This window comes from Oncorhynchus kisutch, linkage group LG3 (assembly GCF_002021735.2).
Source record: "Oncorhynchus kisutch isolate 150728-3 linkage group LG3, Okis_V2, whole genome shotgun sequence".
NCBI classification, from domain to species: domain Eukaryota; kingdom Metazoa; phylum Chordata; class Actinopteri; order Salmoniformes; family Salmonidae; genus Oncorhynchus; species Oncorhynchus kisutch.
This window is the reverse complement of record NC_034176.2, coordinates 70,932,036-70,951,714: the sequence shown is the minus strand read 5'-3', so window position 1 is coordinate 70,951,714 and position 19,679 is coordinate 70,932,036. Positions and strand designations below refer to the sequence as shown.

Here is a 19,679-nt window from a genome sequence, read left to right as displayed (position 1 = left end):
ATTCCACACATTTTGATATCGTATGCTATCTGGGGCCCCCCAATTTAACACAAAAAAATGGGTTAGGGGCCCCCTGGAGGTCAGGGGCCTAGGGGCACGTGCCCGTTCGGTAATCCGGCCCTGGCCCTGCATTTATAAAAGTAATTCCATTATAATGTTCCTAATAGAGTTTCAGAGGAAAACATTTATGTCTTTGAAAAGAAAGTAGGAAAACAAGTGAATTAAGGAAGGTAAAAAGTCTATTGGTCTAAAGGGGATGGGCTAAGGGAAAAGCATATCATCTATTCTGTGAGTTTACACAGCATCCAGACTCATGGACAAATTAATAGATTATACCTTCCTCTGTACAAGGGATTAGAAAACAGTGAAAGAGTTAAACATATATTCAACGTCAATCACAGAGTAATATACAGTATGTTATAAGTCAAAGTGAAACAACAAAGGTTGGTTACACAGATAAAACATATTTTGGAAAAAGGGAGAGAGACAGAAAGAGAGAAATGAAACAGGGAGGAGAGTGATGAAAGGGAGAATGGGAGAACAGGTGGTATGGTGACAGAGGAGGGAGAGGACTGCTGGGTTAGCTGGAGACCGAGACCACCGTCAGTCAGGACTGCAATGTTAACAACAAACAGTCATACAGTAGAATATATCATCAAAACATTGCTGCAGTTAAAGTGGACATCAAATACTATTTTTTTATTGGGATTGGGCTATAGTTATAAATGTACTATGATACGCATAATATTAGGTATAGTGCTTGTTTAAGTGATTCTGACTATTTTACTTTACAAGGCATTGAGATAAAGGGTACCTTAGTGCAATCCAAGTAGAACATTGGTTTTAGGTTTCAACTCTGGATGTAGTGCAAATTTCAACTGAAACTCAGCCAAGGTAATCACATTCAGGCTGTAAAATAAAGTAACACTGCTGTTGGACAGTAAACTAGTCGCTTATCAGGGGTTGGGTTAAACGTGGAAGACACATTTCAGTAGAATCCATTCAGTTGGACAGTAAAACTAGTGGCTTATCAAGGGTTGGGTTAAACGTGGAAGACACATTTCAGTAGAATCCATTCAGTTGGACAGTAAAACTAGTGGCTTATCAAGGGTTGGGTTAAACGTGGAAGACACATTTCAGTAGAATCCATTCAGTTGGACAGTAAAACTAGTGGCTTATCAGGGGTGGGTTAAATGTGGAAGACACATTTCAGTAGAATCCATTCAGTTGGACAACTGACTAGGTCCCCCCTTTCCTTTGTCAGTAAGACTTTATTACCGTTCCATTGAGTGTTCAGGGACACATCATGTAGTTCCTCATTTTACTGGACTTTAACATGCTCTTTATCTGAAGCCTGTCAAATGAAATATCCTATAATTTGTGCCTTTTGTTTTCAAAATGAGGAGTTATCAAGAAACGCTTATTTAACAACCACAACTGCCCTTTACTTTGCTAAATATGTTCCTTCCCCTCTATATCTCAGCGGGATTCTGTGTTTTAGCCTTTTATTTGAGCACACCCAGGTATTTGCCTCTGATCCTCTTGACAGTCCCAGTTAGCTGTGCTGTAGTGAGTAGCTCAGCCAGCCCCCCCCCCCCCCCCACATCACCTACTTGATGGCTTTGTTTTCCCCTCGGCCACGAATCTGAACTGAATCTGGAGTGCTGGCTGCTTCCACAACAGGCTTGTTCCTCTTCCCCTGGAGAGAGAGAGATAGAGAGACAGAGGGAGAGAAAGAATGAGAGAGCGAATGAGAGAGCGAGAAGGAGATAAATAATTTCCTTCGTGTCCATTGCCTTGTGTCTCTCTGTGCGCTGTCTTGATTGCCGTTAACATCTGAAAACTCTTTACCAGCGGAGCCTTCATTACAGAGCCTTTAGAATACCATCAGGTGCCAAAAATATGCTAAATGACCCCAGGCAGAGACAGAAGAGCAACACATTGGATGCGAGCCAGCACATACAGTAGCATGTGCATGCCCCTCCCACCTGAGGATCTATTTCCTTTGTTTGAGGGTTGAAAAATCCACTTGTCACTTACATTTTGCTGGATTGATTGCTTTCATTTTACTCCTGTGACTCTTTCATACTCTTGCTTGTGCCTGTCGTTTTATTCCCGTTAATGTTACGACCGTGGAAATGTTTGTAATGACCTGTCAAACACACCACAGAAATGGGCTCAATGGAATACACAGTCGATCCATTGCATCTAAAAGAACGCTTGCTTAGTCGGGGATTTAACACATCGTCTAGACACTTACATCACAAGAGAACAAAGAGACCTCTATTTTGATGGGTGTTCATTTTTTGAGGAATTGAACAAAGTTTGAATTTAATACAGTTGAAATGTTTACAAATGAAATAAAAGCCTCTTCTGAAAATAAACACTCTGATTATAGTGATATTACGTTTGATGTTTCAAACCATGTAAAGTATGTACTCTGGAGCCAAGCGTGTTGATTTTTAATCTGAGGGTATCCTGCTATTGACATACTTGGGGTGGCAGGTAACCTAGTGGTTAGAGTGTTGGGCCATTAACTGAAAGGATGCTGGAATGAATCCCTGAACTGACAAGGTGAAAATCTGTCCTTCTCCCGTTGAACAAGTTAACCCACTGTTCCCCGGTAGGACGTCATTGTAAATAAGAATTTGTTCTTAACTGACTTGCCTAGTTAGACAAAGGTTAAATAAAAAATTAAAATACTTGATGAATTATGCAACAGAACGTGACAGCAACAAGTAATTAATGAGCCAGTCTAGACAGCGCAGGTGAGTGCAGGTAGGCATATACAGGACACATTTTTGGTGGTTGATCATTGATCATCCTTGAGATGTTTCTACAACTTGATTATAATCAACCCGTGATAAATTCAATTGATTGGACAAGATTTGGAAAGGCACACACCAGTCTATATAAGGTCACACATTTGACAGTGCATGTCAGAGCAAAAAGTAAGTTGTGAGGTCAAAGGAATTGTCCGTAGAGCTCCGAGACAGTGTTGAGTCACAGATCTGGGGGAAGGATACCAAAAACTTTCTGCAGCATTATAGGTCTCCAAGAACATAGTGGCCTCCATCATTCTTAAATGGAAGACGTTTGGAACCATCAAGACTCTTCCTAGAGCTGGACGCCCGGCCAAACTGAGCAATCGGGGGAGAAGCGCCTTGGTGACCAAGAACCCGATGGTCACTCTGACAGAGCTCCAGAGTTCCTCTGTGTAGATGGGAGAACCTTCCAGAAGGACAACCATCTCTGCAGCACTCCACCAATCAGGCCTTTATGGTAGAGTGGCCAGACGGAAGCCACTCCTCAGGAAAAGACACGACACCCCACTTTGAGTTTGCCAAAAGGCACCTAAAGCATTCAGACCATGAGAAACAAGATTCTCTGTTCCAATGAAACCAAGATTGAACTCTTTGGCCTGAATGCCAAGCGTCACATCTGGAGGAAACCTGGTACCATCCCTTTGGTGAAGCATGGTGGTGGCAGCATCATGCTGTGTGGATGGTTTTCAGTGGCAGGGACTGGGAGTCTAGTCGGGATCGAAGGAGATATGAAAGGAGAAAAGTAGAGAGAGAGATTGTTGATGAAAACCTGTTCCAGAGCGCTCAGGACCTCAGACTGGGGTGACGTTTCACCTTCCAATAGGACAATGACCCTAAACATACAGCCCAGACAACACAGTAGTGGCTTTGGAACAAGTCTCTGAATGCCCTTGAGCTCGGACTTGAACCAGATCTAACATCTCTGGAGAGACCTGAAAATAGCTGTGCAGCGACGCTCCCCATCCAACGTGACAGAACTTGACAGGATCAGCAGAGGACAATGGGAGAAACTCCCCAAATACAGGTGTGCCAAGCTTGTAGCGTCATACCCAAATAAACTTGAGGCAGTAATCGCTGCCAAAGGTACTTATGTAAATGTGCTATTTTGCTTTGTCATTATTGGGTATTGTGTGTAGATTGATGAGGAGAAAAAACTATTTAATCAATTTTAGAATAAGGCTGCAACGTAACAAAATATGGAAAAGGGCAAGGTGTCTGAATACTTTCTGAATGCACTGTATGAGTGCATAAAAAAGGGAAATTGTACAATAAATTGAATGCCTGAATTCCCACCAGAATCCCTGAACTCCATTCATTAGTTGTCTGTGCCAGTAAAATGTTTTATGTGCTATAATTCAGTAAATATCAGAAATATTTTAAACATTACATTTTTTGGGGAGTATCTTCATCTATTGTCCAACTGTTGCAGTTATTAGAATTGATTTTAAACCTTTTAACAATTTTGATGACCGTTGCTACATACAGCCAGCTCTCAGGATCTACATGTGAATCCAAACCCTCTCCACAGCAATAATCCATACATCTGTTAACCATACAGAATGAACGGATGGAGCGCCAAGCATCAGACACAGTGGGGATTAGACACGTCCACACACATCCAACACTCCCAACACACATACAACACTACACACTCAGAAACAGTACACGCCCAAACATACATAACACATAGGTGTTAAAATAGATGCTGTTTCCACAATTCACAACAATCAGTGGAATTATAATGAAACATTTTGAGATGAATCTGATGACTGTAAATATATGATAAACCTTAGAACTCAGAACTGCAGCTACATGATTGGCCTGGCCTTGTGTATCAAATGAATGCAGGGTGTGTGACAATTTGTACACTGAAGCCAAACACTCAGTAAACACTAAACACACACTGTCACAAAGTACAGCTACATAATCTTGTTTTTCATTTCAATGCTCATTACATTTTCAATGAATAAAGAGAGTACTACACCCTTCAAACAGACTGGAAAACAGCTATTCCATTTGAAATGTGTAAGAGCACAGTGAGTGGACACATCAACCCTGCACTATGAGTGATGGGTAATCAGCCTTAAATACATAATCTTATAATGACTTGTGTTTCTGATCATACATTTGATATGGTTTGACTCATACTTTTATAGTTTCTAAACTAACTTGAGTAACACCAAACCTAATATTTACAATGTGATCCTCGTAAAATCAAATAATTATGGATTTTCCTTTCATTTCGGTTCCTTTGCAAACATATACATCACATGTAGTAGAGGAAACCTTTACCCTATAAAGAAAGGTTTTCAAAAGGCAGTTTGGAGCAGGAAAAGGTTTTACTATAGACTTATGGTCACATTCTATGTCTCAAATTACATTGTCTGCTTGTTATAAACACTTATCAATAGAGGGCAGATCTCTGGAAATGACCCCACTGCCCACCCATCCACCAACACACAGTCATTCACTCACACAGTTGTTTTAGGGACTCAGAAAAGTCTAGATTTCAAACAGTCAAGAATATGCTATCAAGTGGAGCTCATCTATCATTTAACACTATCATCAAATCTTCAGGAGGCTAGAGAGTAGGGGAAGGAGAGAGAAGATAATACTGAAGACAGGGAGTGGGACAAGAGAGAGGGAGAGGGAAGAGAAGGGGAAAGAAGATGGAGAGAAAGGCAGACGCAATGTAGGATTGAGTGGGAAGGGTAAGCAACACAGAGAGAGAGAGAGAGAGAGAGAGAGAGAGAGAGTGACAGGATGAGCGGGGTTGAAACAGAATCAAGTGAGATGGAGAGAGGAGAGACATCAGAGGATGTGGGAGAGAGTGGGGAGAATGGGGGAGAGGGTGGGGTAGAAGAGGTGGAGTGTATCATGAATGTCTCCCCGCTAGGAACAGCGTAATGCTGCAGCCTTGTGAAGGATCTGTCCTCCGCCCTCAGTCCCGCTGTCGTTATGTCTGTCACAGTCCAACACACACAATGGCCGCCAACACCACTCCTATCTCCCTTCTAATCCCTTTCCGATCCTCTATCCAACTCTTTCTTCCCCTCCTCCTCTCCTCTATCCCCTCCTCCCTCCCATCCTCCTGCTTCCTCCCTCTCCCCCTTCCCCTTCTCTGCTCCTCCCCTCCATCCTCTCCTCCGTCCCTCCTCCTTCCTGCCATAATCGACCCATGAGACCTGTTTCTGACGTCTTCATCTTCCCTCACCCATATGCTGGGCTGATATACTGCACCTCTACACAGGGCTGCATCTATCAACTACCATGAGCTAAATATCACTGTATTTATCTAATTGTGTCTTACCTCTGTGTACTTCCTCATAAACACAATTCTGTAGCTGTCCAATGTATTTACTTAATTGTTATTTTTATTTGCCATCAACTGCGTACCGAAGTGACACAGCTCCCATGTCAGGTAACTGATTCGGGGTTTTATCTTCATACAGAGGTGATGTCACGACTGTAAGTTGCCCGTTTTATGCACATTGTTGCATGCAAGGTTGATTTTTATACAGTCATTCATGTCCTATGAGTTTAAGGAAATGTGCTGGGTCGTTCCAAACTCGGTGCCTATAAAATAAATAAAGTAACAGGGTTCACGATTTCAGTTCACAAACTGTCTATCTATGGCTAACACGGCTGACATGTAGTTTTCCACCACAAAACACCAGGAAATGACCAAAAAGAGTAGAACCTGCTCACCTGCCTCTATGATTTGACTTTTAGATGTTCAATGTCTCTTTTGAAAACAATATTTAAAACCGGAATAGTTTTACCATATTAAAATGAGAGTTCAGTTCACGTAACAGGGTTGACCTTAAAATGAGGGACAGACGTAAATTAATCACATTAAATAAATAATCTTCTTCAGAAATGACTGTCAAGGCAAAGAAATACAGTGCATTCAGAAAGTATTTAGACCCCTTGACTTTTTTCACATTTTGTTACAGCCTTATTCTAAAATGGATTTAAAACAAATCCCCCCTCAATCTACACACAATACCCCATAATGACAAAATAAGTATTCAGACCCTTTACTCAGTACTTTGTTGAAGCACCTTGAATCTTCTTGGGTATTTTATTTATTTATTATAGTATATATATTTTTTAAACTCTGTTTATTAAGTTTTACACACACACACACACACACACACACACACGACAAAGCAATATAAATAATATACTCAACTAGAAGAAATAAAAAAATATAAAAAAATAAACAATAGCTTTAAAGATACCAGACTTTAGACAAGTTAAACACACCAGGCAGAAGGCAACAGAGGTTAAAGGGCAATCTATAGTACAGGGACAGAGCAAACACCTCACCATTGTTCCTGTAAACAGTCAAGGGATAAGGGTGGAGAAATGCAACCACTCACAGAGAGTCATGGCCACAGACCGACCATCCACTGGATCAAAAAATAAAGTTTACAATGCTTTAAAATTATATAAAAATAGAATGATTATTCATGTAGGCGTGAACAAAATGTAAAAATAACTGGGAAAAACAAGCTCACACTTCAGTCTCTGCCCGGGCAAGATGAACAAGGCATCCACGGGTCACAAACAATAAGCACATGGACCTTAATGCCCCCCCCCCCAGCAAAAACACAGAGAGAAGCTCCTCCAACCCTTAAGTCACAGACTTATTTTAGTATTAATTGGAATGCCATCTGGGGATGGACTGTTTAAAGTAAGACCGGAATGAAGCCCAAGCCTCATCAAACAGTTTGGGGTTCCCACGTGAATTGAATTGAATTTTTTCTAGTTTCAGAGAGCACAACACATCCCTCACCCAATATTTATAAGATGGGGGAGCTGCCATCTTCCAGTTCTGTAGTATTAGCCGTCTAGCTAAAAGAGTTGTATAAGCAACAGTGTCCGACTGGATTCTTGATAGGGGGGTACCCATGGGCAGTACTCCATAAAGGGCTGTAAGGGGAGACGGATCTACAATAGTGTCATATATATCAGAGAAACATTTAAATATTAATTCCCAGAAACCTGACAGTTTATGACAGCCCCAAAACATATGCAACAGTGTGGCTGGTTCCACTTTACATCTGACACAGGTAGGATCAAAATCAGAGAATATTCTTCCAAGTTTGGCCCCCGACCAGTGGATACGGTGAACCACCTTGAATTGAATGAGGCTGTGTCTAGTGCTAAAAGAGGACGAGTGCACCCTGTGCAGCACAGATTCCCAGGCTTCTTCCCCAAGTTCCTCCCCAAATCCTTTTCCCATCGAGTCTTTAAAGGCACCAAAGAAGGGTTCTGTAAGTCATGAATGATTGCATATACATCTGAAATTGCGCCCCTAGGAAGCTTGTTCAGCTCCAAGATGCTCTCTATAGCTGTATTCGCAGGCCTATTGGGAAATCCAGGTGTGTTAGCTCTGACAAAGTTTCTAGTCTGGAGATAGCGGAAAAAGTGGGATTGGGGGAGATTGAACTTTTCCTGCAGCTGAGAAAAAGAGGCAAATGTATCATCAAATAATAATTGGGCTAGCGAGGAGAGGCCTAGTGAGTGCCAAATGCCAAAAGCCCCATCATTCAAAGATGGAGGAAATAAAATGTTCTGATTGATTGGGCCTGATAGAGAAAAGCCTCGGAGGCTAAAGGCTAAACGGAACTGATTCCAAATTTTAAGAGACTGCTTTACAATTGGGTTGACACACCTTTTGCCTAGGGACACTGGGAGAGACGAGAACAGCACAGAGGAAAGTGCTGCAGGTTTACACGATTCAAATCAAATCAAATTGATTCAGACTCCATCTGGACCCAGAGTGGTCTAGGGCCAGTAGGATCAGTCTGCAGCCAGTACAGAACGGCTCTGAAATTCGCAGCCCAGTAGTATGTCTGAAAATTTGGTAGAGCTAAACCCCCCAATGACCTAGGCTTCTGTAAATGTTTTCTACCAATCCGTGGTACCTTGCCATCCCAAATAAAAAGCATGAATGTTTGATCCAGTGAAATAAAAAAAGATTTTGGAATAAAAATGGGTAAACATTGAAATAAATATTAAAACTTGGGCAACACATTCATTTTAACGACATTAATCCTTCCGATAAGAGAAAGGGGTAGCGAATTCCAAAAAGTAAAAGATTGTTTCAATCTGTCTGCTAGAGCAACAAAGTTTTCCTGAAACAAATTTGAATATTTCCATGTCACTTTTACTCCCAAGTAAGTGAATTGATCCTGGACAATCCTAAACTGAGAACTTGTGAAAGAGCACTTTAAAGCAGCCTTGTTTACCGGAAAAAGCTCACTCTTGCCTAGATTCAGCTTGTACCCTGAGATTGATCCAAACTTTTTAAGAACAGATAGGGCACGTGGCAATGAGGTATCGGGGTTGGAGATAAACAAAAGGAGGTCGTCAGCATATAGCGAGACTTTCTGCTCCCAGCACGCCCTGATTATGCCTTGAATGTCATCATTAGAGCGTAGTGCAATGGCGAGAGGTTCGATTGCCAAAGCAAACAACAAGGGGGAGAGTGGGCAACCCTGTTTGGATCCACGGTGCAAGGGAAAATAGTCAGATGACAAGTTATTAGTCCATACCGAAGCCATGGGGGAAAAATAAATAATCTTTATCCACGCAATGAATTTGGGGCCAAAGCAAAATCTATAAAGGGCAGCTGTTTGGTAATCCCACTCAACGCGGTCAAACGCTTTTTCGGCATCAAGTGAGACCACCACCTCCGGGTCCTCCGACGCTGGGGAGTACAGTATATTCATAAGGCGCCTAATATGGAAAAATAAATGCCTATTTCTCACAAAGCCAGTCTGGTCAGAGTGTATTACTTGGTGCAGCAAGCCTTCCATACGGATGGCTAAAAGCTTAGCTAGGATTTTGTAATCACAGTTTAAAAGCGAGATTGGGCAATAGGATCCACATTCCAGGGGGTCTTTGTTTTTCTTTAGTAGTAATGAAATTGAAGCCTGATAAAGACTAGGCGGTAGCTTTGAAGTATTAAGGCACTCTGCAAATAGTCGAGACAAGAATGGGCAAAGCAGACCAGAAAACGTCCTGTAAAATTCAGTTGGAAAACCGTCCGGACCCGGTGATTTACCACTTTTCATTGCGGACACTGCTGTTGCAATCTCCTCAAACTTAAATTCTTCTTCTAGATAGTCATGGGAGTCTGTATCAATTGAAGGCATATTCAAGCCATTAAAGAAGGAGTCAATCAGCAAAGGGTCTTGAGGGGATTCAGGTGTATAGCGCAGAGTAAACATTTTTAAATTGATCATTGATCTCTTTATGGATAACTGTGGTGGCACCAGACGGGGTCCTTATTTGTGGGATTAAACGTGAGGCCTCAGATTTACGGATCTGATGCGCAAGGAGTTTACTGGCCTTGCCGCCTTGTTCATAGACTTTGTATCGAGCTCGCAAGAGTAACTGTTCAGCTTGCCTGGTAGAAAGCTCATCAAATTCAGATTGGAGTAGTTGGCGCTCTTTATGCAGATCAGAGGAAGGATCCGTAGCATACTTCTCATCCAATGTGGCTATGGACTCGCTCAGGTCCCAAAGTCGCTGGGAGCAAACTCTGTTTTGGTTGGCTGTATAAGAAATAATTTGGCCACGTAGGTATGCTTTGAGAGACTCCCATATGGTAGAGCAGGACATACCTGGTGTTGAATTAGTTTCTAGGAATAAGGTGATTTCAGAAGAAATGAAATTGACAAACTCCTTATCTGAGAGTAAAATGGGGTTGAGACGCCATTGATAACACATAGGAGGTCGCTGGGGAAACTCTAGTTCAAGCACTAATGGTGAATGGTCAGAGATAACAATACTCTCGTAAGTACACTGCCGAAGGTTAGGCAGAAGTTTTTTGTCCAAAAAGAAGTAATCAATCCGGGAGTATGTTTGTCTATCTGTAGGATGTAGGAAACGCCAGACCTCAAACATTGCATATTTCTGAAGAAAGGATTGAATAAGTAGGGCACATTTAGATGGGCCTGTATTTGTTTGTGAGGACTTGTCAAGAACTGGGGACATTTTACAGTTGAAATCCCCCCCTAAAATCAACAAATGAGAATCTAAATTGGGAATAGCAGACAGAAAGGAAGAAATGAAACTTGTGTCATCCCAATTGGGAGCATAAACACTAGCCAAAACAAGAGGGGTAGAAAACAGTTCACCGGTTACTATGACGTATCGTCCCTTAGGATCAGCAATAACCTCAGAAGCTACAAAGGGAGTAGCTTTATCAACCAGAATAGCAGCACCTCTTGATTTACTATGAAAGTTCGAGTGGAACACTTGACCAACCCAGTCCTTACGCATCCTAAAATGCTCACCAGTCCTCAAGTGAGTCTCTTGTAGAAATGCAATGTATTTGCATTCAAACCCTTTAAGTGTGTCAACACCCTCTTACACTTCACCGGGTTGTTAACCCCTTTGGTGTTCCAAGAAATGTACTTGATCGCATAATTTCGGCCCCTCTGGGCATTCCCGTTATTCAACCCTGTCATTAGAGCATAGAATGGAAAAGCAATGAGCGCCCAAAACCCCCAGAATAACTTGTCTCAGAGTAATAATGTACGGTGGTAAATGTTTGGAAAAAGTACTGAAAAAAAACGGAAAAAAAAACTAAAAAGACAGAATGACAACATTAGAACTGAACAATTCAACCTGCCCCCCACCCCCTCCCCCTCCCCCCATCCCAGACAATACCTCCCCAAACGAGGTACAAGCCTAAATAGAACATGTTCTCTTCGCACAGTATGTCTGTGAGAGTGCGGTCTTAAACCTAAACCCACAGTCCCGCTCTTTAAAGTCGCGTTTTGTTAGTGGATCAAGCAGCAAAAAGAAAGATTTGTATGGGGTTTTTTTCAAATAAAAAAAAGGCGAATCCCTTGTGCAAACGGAATGACAAAAGCACCACTTGTAGATATATATAATTGTATTCCCAGTCTTATAACAGGCATTGAGAGAGAAAATAAATCAAATGTATAAAGGCTCTCAGCCAAAAATCTAATTTGAAGTAAGGAAATCGTAGTAAGACAATCAAAAATAATAGTAATTATAATAGTAGTCTAGTTGACGCTGAGACAGTTTACAACCAATACCAAAAAACTACGTGTGCGCAACGATGAACGTTTGCTGGGCATAAATGACGCTCAAAACTTTAAAAATTAAAGTGAGGCCCCAAAAACCGTGTAGCCTCAGGAGACATTTACTGTTTACTGGGTCAATGCAAACGGATGCAGTAAACAAATAACCAAAAATAATTTGAGTCACTGAGACAATGTGTAAACAAACTAAATAGGTAAGCGAGATAAGGCACGCACACTAGATGATCAAAACATTAGATCACATCAAATAAGCCTGAATAGTTTCGCCAACTATACAAGACTAACCTGTTATATCTAAACATAATTTTACCACAGGTGGGTTACTTACTATCCACAGTTCGCAAGCAACAGCTGCTGAATTGTGAGCATATTCAAGACTTCTTGATGTGACGTTGAATGTGAGCCATAGCCTCATCCGGAGATTAAAATGTGTAGTCTTTACCTTCATGAGATATCCATAAACGGGCCGGGAATCGCAGTCCATACTTCACACTTGGATGGTCCCGAAGTACTCGTTTGGCCTGTCCGAAAGCTGTGCGCTGCCTGGAAACAGTGGGAGAGTAGTCCTGGTAGATGGAGAAGCTCTGTCCTTGAAAGCTCAGAGTGGTATTGCGGGCTCGTCGGAGGATCTCCATCTTCTCATGAAAAAAGTGCACTCGAAGAATTGTCACGGGGCCTCTCCCCATCCCGGGGCTTTGGGCGCAGCGACCGGTGGGCTCGATCAATCAGGGGCTTTTCATCTAAGGCAAGAACATCTTTCAGCAGCCCTGAAACTAAATCCGTGGCGCGATACATTTCCGCGGACTCTGGGACCGATACAAGTCTTAGATTATTGCGTCGAGAGAATCCCTCTAAACTCACACAACTCTCCTTCACCTTTTTCAAATCCGCAGCTAGGCGTTTAACTTCAGCCTCCAGGGATGTAGTTAAGTCGGAGACATTAGTAGCGGAGGTCTCCAGTGCTGCAATCGTTGTAGTGTGTGACACAGTTGTTGTTTTGAGTAATGTGATTGCTGGCACAGTCTCGTTCCGCAGGATGGTTAAATCTGCTTTTAAAGTATCAGAAACCTCCTGTATTCGTAGCAACCATCTTTGTTTTCATTTCAACTATCTCAGAGCATAGTAGTTTGATGGCCTCGAGAATGTTAATTTCAGCGCCGCCGGGCCAAGCCGCGCCCCCGGGTAAAGTGTGCGTCCCCGGGCCCTCAGACTCAGGAGAGGGCGGTGATGAGAGCGGGTCTTGTAGGGTTTTCTCAAAGTCATGCTTTTGGCCTTATGTTTGGTCGACATGCTGACATTCGGAAGCAAAGTAGTCTTGGTTTTTACGGAAAGGGATCACCAAATTAATATTTGAAAATAAATACGGTTCTGCTGCAGAAATCACATAAACTTTAAGAATATCAAGGGAGCAAACGGAAAACACGTCAGTCGCACATGGCGTCCCCTACCATCCCCTTATTATAGATTTTTTTACCTTTATTTAACTAGGCAAGTCAGTTAAGAACAAATTCTTATTTTCAATGACACCTAGGAACAGTGGGTTAACTTGTCAGCTCGAGGAGTTGATCTTGCAACCTTTCGGTTAGTAGTCCAACTGTCAGGGATTTCCTTCTCCCGAAGAGGAGAGGCGAAAAGGGTCAGAGGACCAATATGCGGCGTGGTAAGTGTCCATGGTTCTTTTAATATGTAAATGTACACATGAACACTACAAAACAATAAACATGGAAAACCTAAACAGTCCTATCTGGTGCAAAGACAGAGACAGGAACAATCACCCACAAACACACAGTGAAACCCAGGCTACCTAAGTATGATTCTCAATCAGAGACAACTAATGAGTCACTGGCTTGCTGGGGCTCTCTCATGCCGTCCCTGGAGGGGGTGCGTCACCTGAGTGGGTTGATTCACTGTTGTGGTCATCCTGTCTGGGTTGGCGCCCCCCCCTTGGGTTGTGCCGTGGCGGAGATCTTTGTGGGCTATACTCAGCCTTGTCTCAGGATGGTAAGTTGGTGGTTGAAGATATCCCTCTAGTGGTGTGGGGGCTGTGCTTTGGCAAAGTGGGTGGGGTTATATCCTTCCTGTTTGGCCCTGTCCGGGGGTGTCCTCGGATGGGGCCACTGTGTCTCCTGACCCCTCCTGTCTCAGCCTCCAGTATTTATGCTGCAGTAGTTTGTGTCGGGGGGCTGGGGTCAGTTTGTTATATCTGGAGTACTTCTCCTGTCCTATTCGGTGTCCTGTGTGAATCTAAGTGTGCGTTCTCTAATTCTCTCCTTCTCTCTTTCTTTCTCTCTCTCGGAGGACCTGAGCCCTAGGACCATGCTCCAGGACTACCTGACATGATGACTCCTTGCTGTCCCCAGTCCACCTGGCCATGCTGCTGCTCCAGTTTCAACTTCCACCTGACTGTGCTGCTGCTCCAGTTTCAACTGTTCTGCCTTATTATTATTCGACCATCCTGGTCATTTATGAACATTTGAACATCTTGGCCATGTTCTGTTATAATCTCCACCCAGCACAGCCAGAAGAGGACTGGCCACCCCACATAGCCTGGTTCCTCTCTAGGTTTCTTCCTAGGTATTGGCCTTTCTAGGGAGTTTTTCCTAGCCACCGTGCTTCTACACCTGCATTGCTTGCTGTTTGGGGTTTTAGGCTGGGTTTCTGTACAGCACTTTGAGATATCAGCTGATGTACGAAGGGCTATATAAATAAATTTGATTTGATTTGAACTAATGACACCTGCCTCTGATTGAGAACCATACTAGGCCGAAACATAGAAATACCCCAAAACATAGAAAAACAAACAGACTGCCCACCCAACTCACGCCCTGACCATACTAAATAATGACAAAACAAAGGAAATAAAGGTCAGAACGTGACAGTACCCCCCCCCAAAGGTGCGGACTCCGGCCGCAAAACCTTAACCTATAGTGGAGGGTCTGGGTGGGCGTCTGTCCCCCCAAATTTTTTGGGGGGGGGATGCCTCTCGTACCTGTCGCACTGCCGTGCTGCCTCCTCATATCGCCGCCGCTCAGCTTTCGCTGCCTCCAGCTCTGCTTTGGGGAGGCGATATTCCCCAGCCTGTGCCCAGGGTCCCTCTCCGTTCAGTATCTCCTCCCATGTCCAGGAGTCCTGTGATGCTGGCCGCTGTTGTTGCTGCTGCTGCTGTCGTCGCTGTCTTTTACCACGCCGCTTGGTCCTTGGTTGGTGGGTGATTCTGTCAGGGATTTCCTCCTCTTCTTCCGAAGAGGAGAGGCGAAAAGGATCAGAGGACCAATATGCGGCGTGGTAAGTGTCCATGGTTCTTTTAATATGTAAATGTACACATGAACACTACAAAACAATAAACATGGAAAACCTAAACAGTCCTATCTGGTGCAAAGACAGAGACAGGAACAATCACCCACAAACACACAGGGAAACCCAGGCTACCTAAGTATGATTCTCAATCAGGGACAACTAATGACACCTGCCTCTGATTGAGAACCATACTAGGCCGAAACATAGAAATACCCCAAAACATAGAAAAACAAACATAGACTGCCCACCCAACTCACGCCCTGACCATACTAAATAATGACAAAACAAAGGAAATAAAGGTCAGAACGTGACACCAACGCTCGGTTAGTAGTCCAACGCTCTCTCATTCTTCTCTGCAGATTCTCTCAATCTCTGTCAGGTTGGATGGGGAGCATTGCTGCACAGCATTATTCAGGCCTCCTCAGAGATGTTTGATCGGGTCTGGACTCTGCCTTGGCCACTAATGGATATTCAGAGACTTGTCCCGAAGCCACTCCTGCGTTGTCTTGGCTGTGTGCTTAGGGTTGTTGTCCTGTTAGAAGGTGAACCTTCGACCCCAGTTTGAGGTCCCGAGCGCTCTGGAGCAGGTTTTCATCAAGGATCTCTGTACTTTGCTCCGTTCATCATTTCCTTGATCCTGACTAGCCTCCAAGACTCTCCAGCTGAAAAACATCTCAACAGCATGATGCTGCCACCACCATGCTTCATTGTAGGGATGGTGCCAGGTTTCCTCCAGATGTGATGGTTGGCATTCAGGCCAAAGAGTTCAATCTTGGTTTCATCAAACCAGAGAATCTTGTTTGTCATGGTCCTTTAGGTGCCTTTTGGCAAACTCCAAGTGGGGTGTCATGTGCCTTTTCCTGAGGAGTGGCTTCCGTCTGGCCACTCTACCATAAAGGCCTGGTTGGTGGAGTGCTGCAGAGATGGTTGTCCTTCTGGAAGGTTCTCCCATCTCCAAAGAGGAACTCTGGAGCTCTTTCAGAGTGACTATCGGCTTCTTGGTCACCTTCCTGACCAAGGCCCTTCTCCCCCGATTGCTCAGTTTGGCCAGGCGGCCAGCTCTAGGAAGCGTTTTGGTGGTTCCAAACTTATACCTTTTAATAATGATGAGGCCACTGTGTTCTTGGGGAACTTCAATGCTGTTGTGGTACCCTTTCCCAGATCTGTGCCTCGACACAATCCTGTCTCGGAGACCTCATGGCTTGGTTTTTGCTCTGACATGCACTGTCAACTATGGGACCTTATATAGACAGGTGTGAGCCTTTCCAAATCATGTCCAATCAATTGAATTTACCACAGGTGGACTCCAATCAAGTTGTAGAAACGTCTCAAGGATGATCAATGGAAACCAGATGTACCTGAGCTCAATTTCAAGTCTCATAGCAAATGGTCTGAATACTTATGTAAATTAGGTATTTCAGTTTTTTTTTACACATTTGCAAAAATTAAAATAAAACTGTTTTGCTTTGTTATTATGAGGTAGTGTGTGTAGATTGATGAGGAAAATGTTTTATTTAGTCAGTTTTAGAATAAGGCTGTAACGTAACAAAATGTGGAAAACGTCAAGCGATCTGAATGCTTTACGAATGAACTGTAACTAAGGCTTTACAATGATCGTGAAAATTGGAGACATTTTGGGATTAAGTGAGTTAAAATCTTCCAACAAATGACGAAGAGACATGTCAAAATAAAAATACATAAAATTAAATAAGATTTATTGAATTCTACCAGCTTTTAAAATGTAATATTGGTGCACAATGTCTACTTAAAATACTGTATCAAAGATACGCAAAAAGCACTCTTTCCGTGGAATGACCCTGCTATGTATAAATAGACTCAGACAGAGAGAGAGAAAAAGGACAGCATAGAGAGAGAAGGAAGATGATGCCGAAGATAACACAGAGACAAGGACTAGGAAGGGGAAACAGTGGAGGTATAAATAGAAAAACAAAAAGGACAGCGATGTACTGACAAGGACATAGAGATAAAGTGGCAAAGGGACAAACGCATAAAAGCGCTTATCAGAGTCCAAACGTGTAAGCGTCCTTTCATACTAGCAACCAGCAACCATACTAGCAACCATTGGTTTTCATACAAGCAACCAATGGTTTTCATACTAGCAACCACTGGTTTTCATACTAGCAATTTCTCCAACTGTCACCACATTCAAATGAGTAAAGGACATGTACACGGAGCCGCGTTGGTTGGGAATTTGGGGGAGGTGTGCGATTGGGCTGTGCTTCTCCCGTGGACGGTGGTCTCAGAGCTGCATAGCTATGTCACAATGGGACGCTGGACTATCCTGTCTCTCAGCATCTGTGGACTCTGAATTACGGTTATGAAACACTGGTAAAAAGGGAGACATGGTATTTGCAAAGACAGGCAAAGAGTGTGAGGGTCAATAGAGAAATAGAAAGGGCGAGGACAAGAGAAATGGACGGTGAGCGTTGAGTAGCTTTACTGTGTGTGTGTCTGTATTTGACAGGGTATGATATGATTCATCTTTGAAGACCAGACTGAAAGTCCTCAATCTACACAGGGTGTGACAGACTGGTAATATATCATAGATGTGCATCAATACAAATATGCGTAATACCAGTTACTAATATTACATCTTATTTACATGCTTTATGCATGCTTCTACAATCTCCATCTCACTTCAGAACCGTTCTATCACTCAGATGAATTAAGTCCTCTGCATGTTTTACCCACCTATGAGCTGTCCTCACTCCACAAATGCTCCTAGACAGAGAGAGAGAGAGAGACAGAAAGAGAGAGAGAGGGAAAGAGTGAGAGAAAGAGAGAGAGAAAGAGAGAGAGAAAGGCCAAGATAGGGACAGAGAGAGAACTGAAAGATACGGAGAGAGAAAAGCGAAGAAAGGACAGACAGAGGAGGGGAGAACGATGGAGAGAGGGAGGGAGGGAGCAAAAGCAGGGGAGAGTATTTCCAGATGAAACGTATGGGCAGAATCACAGTTGCTCAGGCAGCAGCCAATAGCTCAGAGTGATGTGTACATTAGCATATGAATCATTAGCATGGGACCAGGAGCCGGCGACAAGCAGGCACACGCACTGCTCTAGGCACAAAGCCATGTTTACATAACCTAATGGAGAATTCTGTTCATGTTCACCATCATGGCCACACAACATCTCCCCATACCATTCCCCTTGCACACTACCAAGAGCCCACACACAAAGTTATGGAAACAGAAGGATACTCCAGAAAATAGAACACAACCAGAAAGCACTGCAACTTTTATCCAAGGAGTTTTTATGGCAGAAAATAGTAATTTGGAGTTGTGCCGTCCAGCATAGAAACTAAAGTTGGCAAGAGACTGAAAATGTATTTTATGTTTTATTTACAGGCAGCAAATAGCTCATTATTAATCGTAGCTAATTACCTGGGTGTGCAACTGTACCATTTTAGTGGTACGGGGTACGGAGAGGGGCACGGACACAGCCTGGATTCGTACCAGGGACTGTAGTGACACCTCTTGCACTGAGATGTAGTGCCTTAGATCGCTGCCCATCTTGGGAGCCCGAAATATGAACTCCAAAGTGTGATTTTGCCATTGACTAACTGCTAGATACAAAATGCAATGTGCTCATGTTCTACCCTCAGTGCCTGCCTTTTAGTGTCCTGGAATGTGTGTATTACTGTTTTGCTTATGTTAATGTAGTGAATGTAGCCTACAGTTTATGCACACATATTTGTTGCCATACACTGAGACCAGATGTACGGGTGGGGGAGGTGAGAGAATGAAAGAATGAGAGGAGGGGAAATCATTCTTTACTTAATAGAATATGATATACTCAATGATATAGAATGGTGAAAGGATTTAATCAAAGAGACTATCTTTTCATTCTAAATGTCTGATCCGTGAACAATCTTTCTGCTTTCCTCTAATAGCCAAAAGGCGGCAACAGGCAGCCAATAGCTAATTATTAATCGCAGCTAATTACCTGGGTGTCCAACTGTACCATTTTAATGGCATGGGGTACGGAGAGGGGCACGGACACAGTGCATTGTCATGGAGAGAGAGAGAGAGAGATATGGAGAGCAAAAGATGGAGAGAATAGATTAAAACTTTTATAGCGCTTTTCATTACAGACAGAACCTCAAGGCATGTCTTTGCATGTCTCGGTCTCTCACATGTCTCGGTCTCTCAGTCTTCCTCTTGTGCAATATGTAACACCTACAGCCTAACGCCTCTCTCTCTCACTATCCTGCACTTCTATTATGAGGATGTGGGGCATGTCTGTGCAAATGTGTGTGTATACAGTTCTGGGGTTCAACCCTACCAGGCAGCTAACCCTACCAGGCAGCTAACCTTACCAGGCAGCTAACCTTACCAGGCAGCTAACCCTACCAGGCAGCTAACCTCACCAGACAGCTAACCTTACCAGGCAGCTAACCTTACCAGGCAGAGAAACCTTACCAGGCAGAGAAACCTTACCAGGCAGC

General features: G+C 43.2%; 1 protein-coding gene across 2 annotated transcripts in view; it reads right to left on the bottom strand.

The window, feature by feature from the left end:
• The window catches only part of LOC109873155 (synaptotagmin-7-like), a 116,875-nt gene that overhangs the window by 49,058 nt on the left and 48,138 nt on the right, over positions 1-19,679 (bottom strand). For both annotated transcript variants that reach the window (XR_004206752.1, XM_031813195.1), the window contains exon 3: positions 1,614-1,699. Coding sequence is in view for 1 of the 2 variants with exons in the window: in XM_031813195.1 (XP_031669055.1) it covers positions 1,614-1,699 (86 nt within the window). In the remaining variant the exon portion in view is untranslated. The remainder of the gene's footprint in view (positions 1-1,613; positions 1,700-19,679) is intronic.